Below are 21,598 nucleotides of genomic sequence, written 5' to 3' on the forward strand. Positions count from 1 at the left end.
GCTCGCCAACCACTACATTTCACCGAGTCCGAATCCATAAAACAATGCTTTCAGAAGCCTGGAGCTCAGTACTGAGCTGCGGAACTGGGGTGAAAAGCAAAGGCCGACTTGTCTTCACTCCAGTTCAGTATCTAATCTCAGAACTTCTGCTCTCTGACGTGCTTTATTGTGACCACACGGCACAGCATACCATACGCCACCTGGGAGACCATCTGGAGGTTTTGAAAAACCAAAAGAAATCTATCAGGTCTTGAACAAACCTGGAACAAGTCTCACTTAGCCCCTGTGGCTCCTCCCAGCACTTCTCACCCCTGTCCCTACTCTAACACCCCTCCCCCCACCCCTCACCCGCAACCCACCTTCCACCCCTCCACCCCCCATTTCCTGCTTCTGATCCCATTTAACCTCAGCCATTTTGAACAAAAGCTCTCTTGCCCTCTTGGCCTTGCCTTTCCTGGCAGCTCAGCTCCTGGATATTTCTTGGTGCACTTGCCCCACCTCTCTGTTCTCTGGCTCCTGCTCCCACCTCCTCTCAGGACCCTTTCAGCCTGCTGGCCATTTTCCATCTACAGTCTTCCAAATGCCCCTGACAATGCTCTCCCTACATGGTCTGCAAGGATCCCGCTTAACCACACCGAGAAGCAGCCATGTCCTATTTTTTTTTCCATTCAAAATTATTATGAATTGGGGCTTGGTGGAATAATTGTAGTTGAAAGGCAGTGTTCTTTTTATTATATTTGTTACATTTTACATTTGTATTATTACATCTATGCCAGACCCATCAGTCCCTACATATTGAATTCGTGGGATGATTTGCAGAGAGGATTAAAGGACTCAGGATCTCCATCCTGACAGAAAAGATCATGAAAGCATCTTTATAGTCCATACACTCTCTACTATTTAGGTAGTCAGAGAATTCCTATGACCATTTTAGTTCTAGATTACTGGTTTTATTTTCCCTTTTCGTCCCAGATACTTCTGACACTGAGAGCTCTATCATCATTAGAAGACGGAAAAGGACAGGACGTAAGAACAATTTAAAATTCTAGATGTAGCAATTACTTCTCTGTGTTACTAAAGCTCTAAATCACTCTGATTTTTAGATACCCTTTAAAAAAATTAACCTGGTATTTTAGATCATTTTGATGATGCTTTTTGGGTTCAAGTGAGTTTAAGATATTTGCTATGACACATCTCAAAATATTCAACAGCACAAGCCCAGTACAGGCTCATTTTTTACCCCAGAGAAGAGGATGAAGTTGGTCCTAAGTGAAGAAGTTCACTTTGTTCCACATGATCGTCTAGGGCCCTGAGGTCTTAAAGATTTACTTTGTCATTCACCATGCCCACCACTCCACAATAAACAGAAATGGGAGCAGATGGTGCACAAATAAATCTCTGAAGGGGCATGAGGCACGAGAAACAGACACAGAAGAGAATGACCACCATAGAGTTGTCTCCACCCCCAGCACTGGGGACAGCTTTTGGAGCAAGCTTGACCAGCAGCTCTGATGGAAGCAAGGTTGGCCTGCTGACTGGATTGTCTCTGTGCCTCCCAAATAGACTGCAGGTCTGTCCTGCCTTCTCACATAGGCTGCAGGATTGCTGACCCCTACCACATAAACTGGCAGGATTGTGCCTTCCTACACACTCATACAGATCGCTCTGTGCATGCGTGCGTGCGTGCGTGCGTGCTCCTGCACATGTGAGTAGAGGCCAGAGGTTGATGTTACCATCTTAAATCTTTCTACCTCACTTTTTGAGACAAGAGTGGTCTCGTTGACCCTGGAACTCACTCACTGATTCAGAAAGGGTGGTTGGTGAGCAGGCTTCGGGTGTCCTCCTGCCTCTGTCTCCTCAGCTCTGGGATTATAAGTACCCACTTCTGCACCCAGGTTTTTTTTATTAGATATTTTCTTCATTTGCATTTCAAATGATGAACCTAGTTTTTTACATGAGTATTGGGGGTCAGGCTCGAGGAACTTTACAGATGGAGCCATTTCTCCAGCCCTCTTTTCCAGTTTTTCTCAGAGAGAATCTCTTCCTGGGTTGGTTCCTAGGGCGCAGACTAGACCTGTTCAGGACTTTTGTTTCTTCCTGCAGGAGTATTATATAGTTCCTCTTCTGAACTCAGTTCTGAAGAGGAATCTCAGGATTCCTAAGAAGTGGATCAGGAGGATTAGGACGCTCAGCCTTGGCCCACAGGATGTCAGGAATTTGATGACCAAAAGCAAGCCTCCGTGACTAGATGCATTTTGTGCTAAACACGATGACTGCTGTGTGCATCCTGTTATCCAGGGCGCTTCTTTTCAATCTTAGAAAGTGGAGGAGGCAGGAAGTGACTATGAACATTTGTTTAACAGGTTGAATCCTATCAATTAAATGTATGTGCTTATGTACTGCTGATATGGAAGAAATAAATAGCAGAATAATAGTTATTTTTTTGCCGGGCACGCCTTTAATCCCAGCACTTGGGAGGCAGAGGCAGGCAAATTTCTGAGTTCGAGGCCTGCCTGGCCTACAAAGTGAGTTCCAGGACAGCCAGGGCTATACAGAGAAACCCTGTCTTGAAAAAAAACAAAACAAAACAAAAACAAAAACAAAACCAACAAAAAATAGTTTTATGTATATATATATATATATACACACACACACACACACACACACTCACTGCCATGCCTACTGTGGTGGTTTGTAGAGGAATGACGCCCCACAGGCTCATATTTGAATGCTTGGTCATTGGCTACTTGTGAAGGATTAGGAGGTGTGGCATTATCAAAATGGGTGTGGTTTGAGGAAGTATGTCACTAGGGGTGGGCTTTGAGATTTCAAATGTTCAAGCCAGGCCCAGGCTGTCTCCCTGTTGCCTGCTGATCTAGATATAGAATACTCAAATACCTCTCCAGCACCCTATCTGCTTGCATGCTGCCATGTTTTCTGCCATGATGGTAATAGACTAAACCTCTGAAACTGTAAGCCAGCCCTAATTAAATATTTTTCATTATAAAAGGTTCTGTGGTCATGGTGTCTCTTCACAGCAATAGAACATTGGCTAAGATACCTCCTAACACAGAGATCCTGTATTCATAGGGTCATTTGTAATTGTAAAAGACTCAAAATACAACTAGCCAAGTGTTGAGGTTTGGTCTTTTGCTAACTATTACAATGCTGTGTGGGCCCCCAAAACCTGGAGTCTGCACATAGGCCCTGTGATCCCAAGTTATTTCTGCTTGGTAAATAAAGATGCCAACAGCCAATAGCTGGGCAGAAGAGATGTGGATGGGGTTTAGGTTTCTTGGGCTTGGGCTCAGAGAGAAAACACAAAGGGAGAAGAAGAAAGTGCAAGAGGAAGAAGCAGAAGCAGACATGGGTTAGGAGTAAAGAAAATGTGGCTCTGTGGGCTGGCCTATTGGAATTAAGAACAGCCCAGATGAAACATAGTAGTAATTCAAGGTTATTGATAGGAAATAGATTCTAACAATATAGAGTATAGTATCTGCCTGCACTTGTGTTGTCCAAGGCTTATTGTAAATATAAAGGTTGTGTGTGTGTTTCATCTGGGAACGGAAATAGCCATGGTCGGGCTATTTAAATAAATTTTACAACAGCCAAGTGCTGTAATTATAGACACAAAAATTTCAGACTGACCATTGTCAAATTTAGCATAGTTCTTGATAGATGCCCTTCACCACCTAGTTAGCTTATGTTATCTCAACATACTTTTGGCAAGATCATAACAGCCTTGAGATTTAGGAGGCCAACTCTTGCTATCCACATTTTGAGTAGAGGAAAGAAATGTACAAATGTGTAAGAGTTAACAAATAAGGAAGGCTGAGATCTATCAACCCATGTGTCTCACATTTAGTGACTATTGTATGTAATGAGAGAAAGAAAGCTTGTTTCCATGGTCAGAATCCAAAAGGGTGGTTGGGAACCCAGAATATTCAGTTAAATGTATCAGAACCTTATATAACCAAGAAAGCATATTTAATAATAATTCAAAAGCATGTAAGGGTAAAGCGAGATGGCTCAGTGGATTAAAGTGCTTGCTACTCAAGTGTGATCACACTAGTGTTCAATATAAAAACAAGGAAGGCAGGACATCCTACTTCCCACTGTACAGGAGGCAGAGATGGAATCCCTTAGACAAGATGGCTAGCTAGACTAGCCAAATCTGGCAAGCTCATGGGTTCATTGAGAGACACGGCCTTAATAAATAGAGGGGAGAATGGTGGAAGAGGCCAATATAAATTTCTGCCTCCTTGTGCATGTACACATACATGTACACCACACATACATGTAGATTATATGTGTATACACACACACACACAGGGGGTCTGGGGACAAAACTCAGTTAATAAAGTGTCTGCAAGGACCTGCATTTGATCCCCAAAATCTTGTTTGTTTTTTAAAAGAAAAAAATGTGCCTTATACTTGCAATCCCATGTCAGCGCAGTGGGGACAGAAGGCTCCTGGGCCTCACTGACCAGCCAGACTTGCCTACCTGGTAAGTTCAAGGCAAGGGAAAGATCCTGTTCCAAAAACAACACAGTGGAGTGCGACTTCAGAATGACACCTAAGGTTGTCCCCTGACCTCAACATGCAATTGCTTGCATATCCACCTGCATATGTGGGCATGCACGTACACAGATCCTAAGATACATGTATAATATGTGTAATGTAAGATATGTAAGAAATATTGTAACATATACAAATATAGTATGTGCCTACATGTATGTGATTATATATATATGTATATATATATATATGTATATGTATATATATGTGTATATATATGTATATGATCATCACAGTGACCATCACAGTGACCACTATTACTGACCACACAATGAATACTACAACTTAACTAATGACTTTAATTATCACTATGGTCATCTGAGACTGGCTAACCAGCTCAATGAACACTACAACTGACCACCTTTATAGTCATGGTAGTCACTGTGGTTGTCATTAGGGTGGTGAGTTGTAGTGGTCTCTGTGGTGGTCATTGAAGTGGTCAGTTGTAGTGTTCACTGTGCCAGTCAGTAATACTTGTCCCTGAGCCATTGAGGTACTGTAGCCATTGAGGTAGTTAGTTGTAGCAGTTACTGTGATGGTCAGCCATAGTGGTCATCGAATTGGCCAGTTGTAGTGATCACGGTGATGGCCAGCTATAGTGGTCACTGTGGCAGTCACTGATGTGGTCAGTTGTAATGCTCACTGTGAGGCTCAGCCACAGTAGTCATTCTGTGAATGAGTGAGTGAATGAATGAATGAATGAATGAAGACAGAAAAAAAGACAACCATAAAAAAGAAGGAACAGAGGCAACAATTTTGTATACTAAATATCCAGAAATGACTAACAGAGAAATAAAGGGGAACAGTAAATCAGAGCACTGTGGACAAAAAGCAGCACAGGAGTTGGACAACATGAGAATGTCGTCGGGTTGGTGCAGAGGCAGAGCAACAGCCAGGAAGTGTAGCAGGATGAGGCATGGTCTGTTGGATGGGGGTATAGTTACTAGGAAGCTATGTAATTTTTTCTCAGATCATTTGAGTGCCGAACATTCTGCAGGAACATGCTCAGGGTGTTCCTTGGTCACACCACCTCCAGTCCTCAGTCTATCACTTTCATCATATCTGATAAATCCAAACCTCTTCAATGAACACAGGAAGAGAGTTGGAAGGGATACAGTCTATTAGGGTATGGTGGAGACGTTAACTACAGTGTCTTTGTTTCCCTTGAGGGAACCAAAAAGGACTTAGCTGGGTTCCTTGATGGAGGCAGGGACTACTTGGTAGATGATGTAAGCAGAAAGAATAGGAAAGGCATACCTCTCCGTTGTCTCAGAAACATGCAGGTAAAGTCAGAGACTGACAGGTATGTGGCACAGAATTATCACAGAAAATGGCAAAAGATGATAGTGTGTTCTGTGTGAGAGGAGCTGGCCTTTGGTTGCCATGACAGCAATGACCTGTGAGGTGAAACAATGTATATGATGGAGACAGGGACAAAGACATTAACATACAAATAGCCCCCAAATCAAGATAAGAAAGAAGAAACAACTAGAATAAAGTACAAAACAGAAAGGAAGATTGTGCTGAGTGTTCTTGCAACTTGACACAAGCTGGAGTCATCTGAGAGGAGGGAACATCAATTGAGAAAATGTCTTGTCTTATTAGTGATTGATGGGAGAGGGCCCAACCTATTGTGGGTGGTACCACCCCTGAGTTGGTGGTCCTGGGTTCTATAAAAAAAGCAGGCCTGAGCAAGCTATGGGGAGCAAGCCAGCAAGCAGCATCCCTCCATGGCCTCTGCATCAGCTCCTGACTCCAGGTTTCTGCCCTGCTGGAGTTTCTGTCCCAACTTCCTTCCATGATGAATAGTGATGTGGAAGTATAAGCTGAATAGACCCTTTCCTCCCCAAGTTGTTTTTTTGTCATGGTATTTTATCACAGCAATAATAATCCTAGCTAAGACAGAGATGGAAGTTGAAACAAGGTCACCTCATCAAGAAAAGATCCAGAGACATGAGCATGGAGAAGAATAAAGTATACATAGATGATAAAGGAGCAGCCTGAAAACTGTGGGTCACATAAACTAGAGAACGTGTTAAAAAGGTGATAACAATCTATAAACAAGAGGTGGTATAAACAGGAAAGAGGCGAGAAAAGAGAAACAAGGGAGGCAAAATGAAAGGGCCGCAAAAGCATCTGGGTACAAAGGTGTGGCAGACAGCTGCCCTGGGGTTTCACTATACAGTTCCGAGGCAGCAGAGTAGCCCTGTGCCTTACCCTGATTAATTACCATAAGCTTCACCTGGGTCTCTCATCCACCCTGGGCCTCAGTCACCAGCCACAACCTAGCTGTCCTTAAAAACATAAGTCTGTTTTGTAAACACAGTGCCCGGGGCCTCTGCCCAAGGTCCTGATGTTTTTAGCCTTCTTCACTCCTGATGTCTCCCACAATGACAGAGTCAGTGTTTCTGAAACCAAGCCCATCATCTGGGTCACCACTGTTTCTAGATCTAATTAACTAAATCTGCACGTTTGAGATGATCACAATCATTTAGGAGTGGCAGGTATGAAGTGAAGAACCACAAAAGGGAAATGTATCTCAGAGGTAGAGCCATCCTTTGATATAGACACGTTGAGTGTCACTAATGTTTGGGAGTCTTTGGAGGGGGCAAAATAAAAATTCCTTGCAAAGGGCAGTTAGAAGCAGAACTAGAAGTGGCATGTGTTTGGGTCCCATGCGAGTCCCAAAAGGTATGCTGAAAGGCTAGATTGGAAACTGACAAGCATCTAACAGGGTGGACGAGTCTGCCTCAGGGTCTTAGAATAAAGGTGGCTTATAAATAGCAGGCACTGTGGCATGTGACCGTGGTTCAAAAAGAAAATCAGACTGGCTTAGCAGGAAGTGAGGGCACAGTCTCCCAGCTACAGGATGTTAGAAACCTGAAACCAACCCCCACTTCCTGCTGTAGTCAGTTGTGAGCACTTTGTATCGAGGACCAGGCCCCGTGAGTTCAGATCCCAAGACCAGTGTAAAAAGCTGAAAACCATGGTGCACACTTGCAACCCTAGGGATGGGAGCAGAAACAGCAAGATCCTGTGAGCTCACCAGCTAGTCAGTGCAATTGCAAGCTCCAGGCTCAGCTGAGAGACCTTGTGGCATAAAGTAAATCATATGAAGAGCAAGAGAGGAGGATACCTGAGACAGACACATACACGCATGTACATGCACACACACATACACACATGTACATGCACACACACATTCACACATACAATGCCCCCAGGCTTTCCCAGCAGTAATGCAAATTGCCGTAATACTTGTGACTTTTCTTTATACTTTACAGTTCTCTGACCACTATCTTTACTATACCTTAAAAAAGCAAAAGGAATGTTTTAAAAAATTATAATTTAGGGTTTTTTCAAAATATTATATTTTCATCAGATTTATTCTGCTTTTAAGTGTTCCTTCTAGACTGGTATGTATCTTTCAAGAATATATCATTATATATTAACATAGCATGTAATGACATTATTTGCATAAGTTAGATATATCTATATGTGTTTTCCTTTTCTTGCTTTGTAAAAAAAAAAAGATCACAGCTGGTCAGGGGACACAGTCTACATTTTTACACACTATTTGTTTTAACATAATAGTGCTGACTTATATACTTTTAAATGTGCACTAATTTGTCATAAATAACAGGTTTCTTTATGATCTTTTCATGTATTAATGTACTTTGATCCTATTTGCCCTTAACTGAACCGCCTTAAACCCTGCTTGAGGATCCTGTTAGCATCCGTTGCTTTGATTTTGGCATAGCAGTCATTTCTCACTGCCTGTTGTGTGTTCCTCTCTCCCTGCTCCTCTCTCTCTACTGCCTTGCAGCCGCTCTTCCACGCTGTTAACTCCTGAGCACATGTATCCCTAGGATTTCTGTCTCACTCCTTGGCTTTCTGGTGAGTTATTAATAGAATCTATTGCTATTTTCCCCACAGTGGTTCCTAGGTCTCATATTGAAGTTGTAGCCATTTCCACCTGAAGATTAAAAAAAAAAAAAAAAGATTTAAAAAAATGGTCTATATTTGATTTTAGAGTGCTTGCAAGAAACCTGACCATTTTTTAATGTTTACATCCCTAGTCCCCATGGGATTTGGCTCTTTGTATAAATGGGATACAAGAGTCAAAAAATCATCTAGGTGTGTTGGGGCACACCTTTAATTCCAGAACTTGGGAGTCAGAGTCAAGTGGATCTCTGAGTTCAAGGCCAGCCTGGTCTATGGAGTGACTTCCAGGACAACCAGGGCTACACAGAGAAACCCTGTCTTAAAAACAAATCAATAACAAAAGAATCTGTAAAACCGTTCCCTATGCTACTGCGCAGTGCTGGAGATGCTGCTTGTCTCCCTGTCCATGTCTTGGTCCCCACCCCTCACACCTTTGGCACCTGAGGGAGCGACACAAATGGACAGAGTGGAGGGCTCATAGCTACAACCACCGTGATGACTTGCTGGGAGTGGATTTTAGAATAAATTCAAGAATGTTTCCCCCTATCCATTAGTCCATTGGAATCTCTGATTAGAATTGCATTCATCTTATTAATTAATTAATTGCATTCATCAGATTGATCCAAGAACTCAGTGTTCTCCCATAAAAATATTTTTTCATTATATAATTTCTACACACTTAAAAACTGTATGTTGAATAACTATGTTTCTGTGAATATTTTTCACTGATGACCAGCATAAATTTACGTGAGACAAGATTCTCAAAATCTTTATTTGAAGCCCTTTTATTGCCTACCTTCATGACCTCTCATGAATAACACTACTACTGATTCAGCATAAAATCTTACAAGTGTTTATAGGTTATATCATGACCAGAAATCGTCAAGTAAGATAATCTGTCAGAAATAGAGGTCTCTTTGGAAATTAGCTTCATGAGAAGTACCATTAATTTCTAATTGAAAGATGCTTGCAATGACAAATTTGTCCTGGTGAACAGGGCAAATTGATAAGATTATGAGTAGGAGAGGCCCCCTACTTCACTAGAGAGCAAGAAGTAACCTCCTCACAGAATTTCTCATTTTAACACTTCATCAGATCGGATCTCTACAGTAAGACTTGTGGTGCAGAGAGTACTGTCTCCCACAGCATTCATTGGAGACTTCTCTCTCTCTCTCCTTTCTTCCTTCCTTCCCCCTCTCTCTTTCTCTCTTTCTCTCTCTCTTTCTCTCTTTCTTGTTTGTTGGTTGCTTTCTTTACTTTTTTTTAAGATAGGATTTCTCTGTGTAACAAACAGTCTTAGCTGTCCTGGAGCTTGCTTTGTAAATCAGGCTGGTCTTAAACTCACAGAGATCCACCTGTCTCTGCCACTAGAGTGCTGAGATTAAAGGTGTGTGCCACCACCACCCACCTTTTCATTTAATTCTTTTTATATTTATTTTATCAAACATATGAGATAAACTCTGAAAACAGATATCAAGTTAGGGTGATAGCACAATCCACTCACTCTCAGGAGGCTGAGGCAGGGCAGAAGGGTGCGCCTTATTAAAATCATTGAGATTTTAAGCTTAAGCAGAAACCACATTTGTTTGCTCATCCTTTCCAAACCTGGTTCTCCTAAAGCTCTGTTCTTGCACAGATGAAGCCATGGGTAAGCCCAGGAACTATGGTTGGCACTTATAACAGCATTAGAATGTCATTTGATATGAAAAAACTAACTGGAAACTACAAAAAGCCAGGTGGTGGTGGTGGTGGTATGTGGCTTTATGCAGAGACTAGTGGATATCTGTGAGTTCAAGGCCAGCCTAGTCTACAAAGCAAGTTCCAAGACAGCCAGGGCTACACAGAGAAACCCTGTCTTGAAAAAAGTAAATAAACAAAACAACAACGATGAAAGAAAGAGAGGAGACAGAGACAGAGAGAGACAGAGAGACAGAGAGACAGAGACACACAGTGAGAGAACAAAAACCCTGGAAACTCCACAGTAGAGATTTGGGGTGAGGTCAGTGTGTTTTTTCTCAGTACCCCCTAAAAGACTCCCCTATTCAGAGATGTAACTTCCTTCTATTCCTCCGGCCTCCCGAGTTTCCACACTCTTAGCAATGCTATCAGTTATGACTCAACCTTCCAGCACCCAAGCCTTTGGGGACACTTAAAATCCAAAGCATAACAGGCTCACAGTGATGCCCGGCACACAGAAAGCACCTAAGTGTTATTTCTCATTATTATTATTTTCAGTGTGTCCCTTGGGAAACAAAAGTGCCTGAAGTTATTTTCTGTATTAATTCTAGAGTAAATGAATTGAATCAATGTCAGGCAAAGGAAATGGCATCTGGGTAAACCCGGGCACCTTAATTTGGGTTACTATTGCTGTGATGAAACACGATAACCAGAAAGAACCTTGGGAGGAAATGTTTTATTTCACTCACAGTTACATAAAACAGTTTGTGCTCAAAAGCGATGAGGACAGGAACTCAGGCAGGGCAGGAACCTGGAGGCAGGAGCTGATACAGAAGCCATGAAGGGTGTTGCTTACCAGCTTGCTCCCACAACTTGCTCAGCCTGCTTTCTTATAGAACCCAGGACCACCAATCCAGGGATGGCACCACCCACAATGGGCTGAGACCTCCCCCCACCAATCACTATGTAAGAAAATACTTTATTGCCAGGTGGTGATGGTACAAGCTTTTAGTAATAGAGGCAGGAGAATATCTGTGAGTTCAAGGCCACCTGGTCTACAGAGCAAGTTCCAGAACAATCAAGGCTACACAGAGAAACCCTGTCTCAAAAAAGCAAAGATAGACAGAGATAGATAGATAGATAGATAGATAGATAGATAGATAGATAGATAGATAGATAGATAGGTAGGTAGGTAGGTAGGTAGGTAGGTAGGTAGGTAGATAGATAGATAGATAGATAGATAGATAGATAGATAGATAGATAGATAGATAGATAGATAGGATGGGTACACACACACACACACAGAGAGAGAGAGAGAGAGAGAGAGAGAGAGAGAGAGAGAGAGAGAGAGAGAGAGAGAGAGAAATAAAAAGACAGAAAAGAAAAAAGAAAAGGAAATATCCTACAGGTTTGTCTACAGGCTGATCTTCTGGGGACATTTTCTCCTCTCCGATGACTCTAGCTTATGTCAAGTTGATATGTTGTCAGAATACCAGGTTAAATATCAAAGACTTGTTAATTACAAATCTATGAGCTATATTTTTTTTTTACTATGTATTAGGCTTTTTACAAGTAGAGCATAGGAAATCTGAAAAGCATCATTATGTACATTGTAATCTTTTAGAAGCATCTGGTTTTGGTTTTGTTTTCTATTTCCTCAGGGAAAAAGAGAGAGAGACTTGGAAGCTACTTAATACGGAACATCAAAATCCCAATGAAACCAAGCTGGAAAACAGGTTAAAGACACACACAAAAAAAAGCATGATACATTTTCAGTACTAAATTTTCATTCTTTATATTACATAATTCTAATAACAAACCCATTTCTCTGACTGCTTGATGAAGCCATGGTAACCATGGAGAAATAAGCACAATTTAGTCAGTTTCCAAAGTATATCTGGAAAGGGACCAACGATGGCAGCTTCACAAACAATCGACATATTGATGTGTCTGTGGTCAGACAAGGTCCCTACAGCCTCTTCTGAACTTCCAAGGGCAGAAATAGCTGTAAAGCAGAACAGAACAAACACCTCTGTGTGACAGGTGATATAGCTTACCCTCCTCTGGACCAAACCCATGTGGTCCCTGTGCAGACATGAGCCTGTTAGTTCTTCCCATCTGTAAAGTGAAGCAACGTCATAGATTGGCTGTCATCAAGGTCAACCCAGCTCTTTGGGTGACTTCCCAGTCTATGACTCTCCCTGAAACTTGGCAAATATTGTGGATATCCCCCTCTCCTGCCTGTGGAGCATCTTCCATGGCTCCTGGGTATAGTCTCCCCTCTGGCCCAGATCTGACAAATTACTGAATCATTAGTCTAAAACAATGTGTCTCCTCTCCTCCCTCTCCCTCTCCCTCTCCCTCTCCCTCTCCCTCTCCCTCTCCCTCTCCCTCTCCCTCTCCCTCTCCCTCTCCCTCTCCCTCTCCCTCTCCCTCTCCCTCTCCCTCTCCCTCCCCTCCCCCTCCCTCCCTCTCCCTCTCCCTCCCCTCCCCCTCCCTCCCTCTCCTTCTCCACTTCCCCTCTCTCTCCCTTCCTCTCTCCTTTTCTTCCTTCATCTCCCTCTCCCTCAATCTCTTTCCCCCTCCCTTCATATGACTTTATATCTCATTATATGCATGTATATGTGCATACACATGCATGTGCATGGCCATAAATTTCCCACTTAGTATAGCAGAAGCATTTCCCATGGTTAATAGTGACTAACTTGCTTTGAAATTAAGACATCAAATGACCCTCCTAGAAGATCAACATCCTAGTACTGTCACCTTGGGCAGTGTATTTCCCAAATACAGCCATCAAGTTCCCAACTACAGAGTTTCTTCTTGCCAGAAGAATCATGTTTCTTCACAAATTCCCTTGCTGGCTCTCAGCCCAGCCATCAGCCACCACTGACCCTTCTAGGCATAACCTTCACCTTTATGCTATTTCTGAGTGACTCTGATAGTCTCTCCTTCCCCAACTTATCCAGGGCCAGAGGCCTATTTTGGTCACGGCAAACCTTTGGTTTGGCTTGAAGGCAATGTCTGACAAGTATATCTAGAGAAATGTAACCTCTCTCCTGGGCTACATACTGAGCCCAGGCCAGCAGAACTATAGAGTGAGGCGCTGTCTCAGCAAATAGATAAACAGAACAACCAAAAGAGGAAAGAAAGCCTCTTTCAGGAGGCCTGGAGTGGGGAAGGTTAATGCTGATAAAAGCACACTCCCTGACTCCCACTATGCTCTGTGTAGCATGCTTAGACAAGAGCCCAGGGTTTCTCTGTATAGCCTTGGCTGTCCTGGAACTCATTATATAGACCAAGATGCCCTCAAACTCACAGAGATCCATCTGCCTCAGCCTCCCACGTAGTCTAAAGATGCCAGCTGTGGACACAGGCTGAGAAGGAACAAAAAGCCATCTGTACTCCCCAACTTTATCATCCAAATAGATTTGACCATTACAGTCCCAATCATGATTATGAAGTGACTTGTTCTCTCTCTCTCTCTCTCTCTCTCTCTCTCTCTCTCTCTATCTCTGTGTGTGTGTGTGTGTGTGTGTGTGTGTGTGTGTGTGTGTGTGTGTGTGTTTGTGTGTGATCTAGACAACACAAAAACCCTGCTAATTATCACCTTTACATCTAGATTGGAAGTCAGCAATCTACAGCCCAAAAGGAAAACTTAGCTTGCCAGTTATTTATAAAGTTTTATTTGAACACACCCTTCTATTTACATAGTCTGTGGATGCTTTCTAATTTGAAAGCTGAGGAACCACAAAGGAAATTATGGGCCAAACAACCTTGTCTATTTACTGTCTAGGCCTTTGTAAGAAATGTTCCTGATTTCTGATGTGGATTTTGATATGTTTCACATATCAAAATGTGAAAGTTAGCTTTAAATGGTGTTTTTGTAAAATGTTGCTCACCGTGTGATGTTATAAATAAGAGACATGTATCTTGTTTTGTCAGCTTTCCTAGCAAGAAGTGCCAATCCTTCTTCACAACGACGCAGAAAAAGAGGTAAGAAATGTGATTAATCACATTCTATTGAATAAAAATATTTTTAAATGTTTTGAGACAGGGTCTCACTATGCACCACTGACTGGCCTAGAACTCACTGTGTAGGCCAGGCTTCTCTTGAACTCATCAAGACCCCCCTGCCTCTGCCTCTGAGTGCTGGGTTTAAAGGCATATGACACCATGCCTGGTCCTATTTTATTTTTTTAAATGTATTATACTGGATCACATAGGCCATTTATATGCTAGTAAATAAATGAACTTTGAGCATACTCCACCAGGACCCATGACCCTTCACTTCCCACTCCTGTTAGTTTCCTTTGTCTCCTAGACAATTTTGGTCCTACATTCATGTCGTTTGTACATACAATTTTGTGAGGGAGGCATGATGACACATGCCTTTAATCCTAGCACTCAAAAGGCAGAGGTAGATGAATATTTGAGTTCAAGGACAGCCTGGTCTACAGATCAAGTTCTAGAACAACCAAGGCTACACAGATAAACTCTGTCTCAAAAAAACAAAACAAACAAACAAACAAAAAAACCAAAGCAAAACAAGGTAGTAATTTTGTGTCTCTGTATGAACTCTTAAGACCCACAAGTGAGAGCAAACATACTTTTGTCTTTCTGAGAGTGACTAGATTTGCTTAATATGATGATCTCCCAGTTATATCCAATGTTCTGCAAATGGCATAATTTTGATTTTCTTTTTTTATGGCTGAAAGAACAATTTCTTTACCTGCTCCTCTGCTGGCCCCTGAGGTGGGTCCACAGCTTCTCAGGAATGCTTCAACAAGCGTTCATAAGTCGTACTTCTACACTCTGTGCACTGACAAGTCAGATTTCTCAATTGGCTGATGAAACCAATTCCACCCCTTAGCATCGGTCAATTTCAATAGCACAAAGGAGGGTTGATAACTTTCATCATTCCATTGAGTAGTTAGTTGATTTGGGAGAGACCCAGAATGGCATAGGCCTTCATATGCTGATTATTCTTGAAGAAAGAAATAAAGTGTGTGGCTCATATGCTGTTTAGTGTATTTTTTCTTACCCACATAGAAAGCCACAGAACCCTACAGACCTTGGTAGTGACACAAGACCTGTATTCTAATCCCTAAAGTCCTGTGTGACTTAAGCCATACTTTTGTCCTTTTCTAACTCAATTTGCTTATCTGTAAAGATGTGACATAGGCTTTCAGGTGAATTAAGCTGAGTGCCCAGCTGGACCACTGTTGTTCTGATAGACTGTACTCTAAAGTAACTGTGCGATACCTACTCCCAACCCCAGTCCCACTGTATCTTTGATGGATCCCCTTAACTGTAGTAGGAAACACTACTGTGGAAACTCATTGTAAGGCCTTCATTGTCTGATTCAATGGAATTAGATCCCACATACTCTGGGCTCTGTGCTCAGATGCCAGGAAATGAGGGTGATCTTGGACAGCTGGGAGGTTGAAGAGATTTTGACAAATGACAGGAAAACGAGACATATTTTACTCACCAGCGTACAGGCTGCTAGCAGGCAGTCACCAGCAGGCACCCTGCTGTATGCTGGCACACATACAGGCAGGCTGAGTGGAGGTAGGCACCCAGGCCTGCAGACCGACACACAGGCAAGCCAGTAAAAGTGATAGTTCCAGCCCCTGACCTCAAGGCCATATTTATACAGACCCACACAAAAGTGTCACACTGCCACAACTATCACATGACATCACTGTTTACTTTGGGGTCTCCAGACATCTTGTGTCAGTCATTTTGTGCTAACTCATTGTCCCTACCCCCTTCCACCATGTCCAGTGTCAGCCATGTTTTGGCTGACTTATCTCAGATATCCAGAGTAGCGCCATGTTGTCTCACTATAAGCGCTCTTGTGGCTTCCTATTTCCAATACATACACCTCTGAAGGGTCTTCGGGGTCCCTCTGGCGCCTACAGAATCATCTACAGCAGTGGTTCCCAACCTGTATGACCCCACTGAGGGTTCAATAACCCTTTACATGTGTCACCTAAGACCTCCACTGTCGGAAAACACAGGTATTTACATTGGGATTCGTAACAGTAGCAAAATGACAGTTATAAAGTAGTAACAAAAAATAATTTTATGGTTGGGGGTCACCATAACATGAAGAACTGCATTAAAGGGTCGCAGCACTAGGGAGGCTGAGAACCACTGCTCTAGAGCTAGTACTGCTTGAGCCCCCACCCCCACCCCAGGCAAGCACAGTAAAGGAGAAAAACAGCAAATCAGATCAAAGGATGGAGATGACACCCCCTCACTGGGTGTCTCTCCCATCCCACTTTTCTACCATAAATGCATCCAACAAGCCAGTCAAACAGAGTCTGAGCATTATGTTTCCCATCTACAAAACTCCAAAGCCCTAATACAATGAGAATTAACTCTCCAAAGTATTTAGAAGAAAGTCGTCAAGCAGTGACTGCTGTAGCCAACAAGTCTGGGAGTGGAATTCTTCTCACCAAAGTTCTGGCTGCTGCGTAGGAGTCCAAAGGTTGGGAGCAGAGTGTGTTGTTATCTTTATTAGCATCTAATCATGCCTAAAAGAGATAATATGTACTATATTACAAAATGTAACTAATTCATGTAAAAACCTAATGCATTTTTAGTTGTACAAGTAAGATACCAAAGTGGGTGGAGGGAAGGTCCCGCACGGTTCTAGAATAAAGTGAAATGTGTCCCTGCAGGTCCGAGAATCCCCAGAGAAGAAAATGCGGATTTTGGAGGAGCTGAGCTTCCTGTGGTATGTGGCAACGCTCAGGGCTTCCTGGATAAGGAGAAATTTAAGCAAGGTGAGTTTCAGATCTTCGGTGCCTTTCAAAGCCACAGTGTAGGGGGCAGGCACCTGTGTTGAGGGTGTCTCATCCCGGATCTAGTTTATGGGACTCGAGATATAGGTAATGTCATGCCTGTTAATGAGGTGAGAGGTTGTGAGGCCAAATTAACAATAAGAAGAGGGCATGAGCCGGGCTGTGGTGGCACGCTCCTTTAATCCCAACACTTGAGAGGCAGAGACAAGCAGATCTCTGAGATCAAGACCAGCCTGGATTTCAGATTGAGTTCCAGGATAGCAAGGACGAGAGAAAGAGAGAGAGAGAGAGAGAGAGAGAGAGAGAGAGAGAGAGATCTTGGCATTACTCACCTGGTAGAGACTACCTGAGTCTAGTGCCAGAATTTCTAACAGCCATGAATTATGAAGGCACCTCTCTCTGTAGATGCCCAGGAGGGAACCAACTGAGTCGTATGTGTCGAGTGTACTCCTTGTAACAGTTTCAGCACAGCGAGATGACATTTGCAGATGCCAGTCAAGGGCTGACTGTGTTGGATGGTGGTTACTCAGAAGAGTCTCGGGGTTGCTGTGTTTATCCTGTGTCTATCTGCATCACACCCCAGAGAGGCTAGACCCAGGGCTTTGTGCATATTAGGGAAGCATTCTATCATGAGCTCTGCCCCAAGTTGCAGTTTTGCGTGTTTAAATATAAAACCATAGCTTATCAGGCTACCTCCCATTCCCCTTGAGAAAAGGGCCCATAAGATGTCCATCTAGTATCTCATACCAGAGTGAAAACTTCCACAGCTGGGCAGGAAATGTACATGTCTGAGAGATTCATCATCAACCTTTGTGGGTCTGTTACCTGCAACATCTGTCAAACTTTAATCTAAGTTAAAAGGGTGGGGCAGATATTTGAATTGGAAGAAAGATACACTCAAACTTTGTGTTTACCAGTATATTAGCCCACTGTTCCTGGCTCTATTTTAGTATTCAAGTAAGGCTACTCTATTTAACTTACAGATTTAGGGGCTAAAAAGTCAAGATCGTGCAGCCTATTGTGTGGCTTTTGGTAAGAGACTGCTGGTAGGTGGCTTCATGACAAGAGAACGTGTAGGAGGAAGAGATCATATCATAAGACAGGAAGCCAGCAATTGGGGTCCCATGAGAGTTACCATCATCCCTCCTGAGGGCAGCTCCCTCTATGATCGAGAATATCTTATTCTCATATACCAAGTGAAGGACCAGGTTGTCAATGTGAGAACCCTGATGGGGTGACACTCATAGCTAAACCCCAAGTCAGTTGCTCTGTCATCTCTGTCAGACTCTCTAACACTGAACTTCCTCTTTTATGAAATGAGAATAAAATTTCTCTCACTGGACTGCAATGAGAAATAAAGGACTATAGATAAAAAAAAATACAGTGAAAATGATCATTGTTAAGGTACAGAACTACTGCTCTATCACCCATTGTGACTGACCTTCCTCCTACAACACAGTTCTTTCTTTAAGATTTATTTTTGTTTTATGAGCATGGGTGTTTGCCTGCATGTGTGCCTGTGCCTGGAGCCCATGGAGACCAAACGGGGACATCAGAACTGGAGTTAACAAGTGCTTAGATGCCACCTTGTAGACTCTGAGACCTGAACCTGGGCCTCATGAAAAAGCAGCAGGCAATTTTAACCACTGAACCATCTCCCTAGCCTCAATAGGTTCTTTTGTTATCAACAAATAGGCATTTTCCCTACAGTTCTACTGTCTATGTGTAATCTAGCTATTCCCTCTGGATTATATTTCCAAACCACTTTTAACATCCAATAGCCATGTGTCAAAAATATGTGAATATTTTATAGCTAGCTATCATGAGCTGGAAGAGCGATGTTGTTGACAAAAGACAGGACTGGCTGTGGTGATAGCTTCCTCCTGGGTGGATTCACAAGAGCCCAGTAGGGAACTTTGTGTCCTCACTCACCTTTCTAAAATGCAAGTTGGCTCTACCCTGGAGCACAGTAAAAGGAGGAGAAAAAATCCTGTTTGTGTCTCAGAGACCTTCCTTTGCTATTCTCTTTTCTTTTAATATTACAGTAGAATACTTTAAAAGGTGATGTTAAGGGCTGGGGAGACAGCTTTGTGGTTAAGAGCACTAGCTGCTGCTCTTCCAGAAGACCCAGGTTCCATCCCCAGCAACCACAGGGTGGCTCACAACCCCAGTTCTAGGAGAGACAATGTCCTTTTCTGGTTTCTGTAGGCAGAAAACATGCATGCTGTCCACAGACCAACAAAACACCCCGCAAAACACCAGTACTCCTAAAATAAATAAATGAATTCTTTTTAGGAAAAGGTCAAAGGGCAATGTCAACTAGTCTCTGTCCTTGCCTGTCAGGTGGATGTGTGGCCCTTGGTGACTCACAGGGAAATGTAAACCTTCCTGACTGAGCCTGAGCCCCAGATCCAGCCTGACCGTAGGCCAAGAGCAGGTGTTTTCCGAGCTGGCTCCTCAGTTTATCCTGTCTTACAGGCATCTATGTGAGGAGTATACGGGGCAAGACAGGGCGGTTATTCACTCCCATGGACTTTGAAATCGAAGGAAACTGTGAAAAAGCCAAGAACTGGCGGCAAAGCATCCGCTGCAAGGGATGGACCCTGAGAGAACTGATACAGGTATTCTGCGGGCAGAAAGCGTCTGCGGTTTCTGGAGCCATGGTAGATGAAAAGTTTCTGCTGTGTGACAGGCAGCTTCCAATATTCTGGGGGAACGGCAACAGATTCAAGGCTCTCTCGGTGTAGCTGGTAGCTTCAACCAAAGATTTCACAGGCATAACTCACTGGTAGAAGATGTTAGCAGAATCTCTGTGTCCATCATGACTCTTGTTAGCCAGGTTCCATGGCGTGGGTGTTGCCAGCATGCCATGGAGGTGTTTGTGACCTTGGCTGGCTTGTATTACAGCTTAATCCTCTTAAATGGATTGACTCCCATCCTTCAGATGGTAGGAGAACAGACTGTGTGTGGCCTTTTCCATGAACTGATTGTATAAGATTTGGTAGCATGGATATAATTTAAAATCTGACAGGGGGAGGGGCAGGTGTGTCTTTAAACTCGGAGTGTCAGTGATGAAAGAAAATAAATTACATATCTGAAAATAATTCAACCGCATGGATGCCTGAGTTACAGAATGTCCCAGCAGGATTTCTTCCAGTAAGTCATCCCACACTTAGTCTTGAAAAGGAATAGCTGGGTGTGGTGGCTCACACCTGTAATCCCAGCCCTTGGGAGACTGAGGCAGAGGAATTGCCCAGACCTTGTAGTGAGTTTCAGGACAGCCTAGGTCACCAAGTAATACCCTTAGCTCCCTCTATGCCAAAAGAAAAGTAAATAAAAGAAAGGGTAATTTAAAGATTGCTTTTTTAAAAGTAAGTCCTTCATACCAACGCTCTGAACTGAGGGAAATCAGGAGTTTCCTTTGATAGCTGAACCTATTTCATTCAACTCAGGGTACACTGTGCTCTCTGTCACACATCTCAGGTGGCCTTTCCCTGTGTCACATTCACAATAAAGGAAAAGGGATTGCTCATTGGGTATTGACTGAGCTGCATCTAAAGCCGTGTAGTTACAGGTGTGAGCCCCTGGCCAGAGCCAGGCTGCACCTTCATGCTGCAGTTAGTACTGTGAGGAGAGGTGCCAGCAGGAAGCGATGCTGTAGCTAAGGGGTGGGATGGAGAGTTTTCACAGAGTTGGGTGGTAAAGGAAGATAGTTCTGACAAAGTGTAGAATGGGGCTTTCTGCACGGGGAAGAAGAACATGAAAACGAAGCCTCAGTGTGTCAGGAAGCTGGGGGTGATCGTGTGGGGGAAAAGTCTAAAGGTTTCCCTGACTCGCTGTGGAGAGCATGGAAATAAATAATTTCCAGGGAGTTACCTTGTATCTAACAATGGGACATCCAGATAGCAGTATCTAGAAGGCAGTTAAAAATACCTAGCTCAAGAAATAAAAGCCAAGACCAACCCTATCATTAATCTCTGTCTTTCAGAAAGGAGTACTACAAGACCCACCAAGGAAAAAGGTATTTATATCCCACAGTCTCCTGCCGTGATGTCTGAGCCTATTGTCTACAAATTGTTTGTTCTCCATCCCCACGTGATGGTATATACGTTTTTAAATTGACCGATTTGGATTTGACCAGATTTGAATTTATCCTATGGTGTTCGTCTAGTTGTTGTTTTATAATGATTTGCTTCTTTGAGCATCAAAATATCTGAGGTAGAGATGGGAGCCGACCTTGGGAGCTATCCCACAAGTGATCTCTTCTGTCTTTCAGAAGGAAACTCCACGAAACCCAAGGCAAACAAGGAGACAGGTAAATGCCCTGTGACCTTCTGCTATGGTGTCTGAGGCCAACAGCTTCAAACTGTTAGTTGTCTATCTCTGTCACGTTATAGTTGTTAAATTCGCTGATGGTGATAAAAATGGATTCTATAATCTGGAATCATTGTGGTTGACTTTTTTTTAAAGTTTTTATTTATTCATGAGACATCTTTGTCTGTTTTGTTGTTTTTTTTTAAGATTTATTATATATATATGTATATGTGTGTGTATGTGTGTGTATACACACACACACTGAAATG

General features: G+C 42.9%; 1 protein-coding gene across 18 annotated transcripts in view; it reads left to right on the forward strand.

The window, feature by feature from the left end:
* Sp100 (nuclear antigen Sp100) overlaps window positions 1–21,598 on the forward strand; it is a 60,051-nt gene that overhangs the window by 30,166 nt on the left and 8,287 nt on the right. For 7 of the 18 annotated variants that reach the window (XM_006529283.4, XM_006529281.4, XM_006529284.4 and 4 more), the window contains exons 11-17: window positions 973–1,026; window positions 11,862–11,936; window positions 14,146–14,196; window positions 16,893–16,997; window positions 19,494–19,636; window positions 21,004–21,036; window positions 21,292–21,330. In XM_006529283.4, coding sequence (XP_006529346.2) covers window positions 973–1,026; window positions 11,862–11,936; window positions 14,146–14,196; window positions 16,893–16,997; window positions 19,494–19,636; window positions 21,004–21,036; window positions 21,292–21,330 — 500 coding nt within the window. Of the gene's footprint in view, window positions 1–972; window positions 1,027–2,103; window positions 6,675–11,861; window positions 11,937–14,145; window positions 14,197–16,892; window positions 16,998–19,493; window positions 19,637–21,003; window positions 21,037–21,291; window positions 21,460–21,598 lie in introns of those variants that run through there. The other 11 variants (XM_017319442.2, XM_017319443.2, XM_006529282.4 and 8 more) reach the window with 9 other exon arrangements.

The sequence above is a fragment of the Mus musculus genome, chromosome 1, assembly GCF_000001635.26.
Source record: "Mus musculus strain C57BL/6J chromosome 1, GRCm38.p6 C57BL/6J".
NCBI classification, from domain to species: Eukaryota; Metazoa; Chordata; class Mammalia; order Rodentia; family Muridae; genus Mus; species Mus musculus.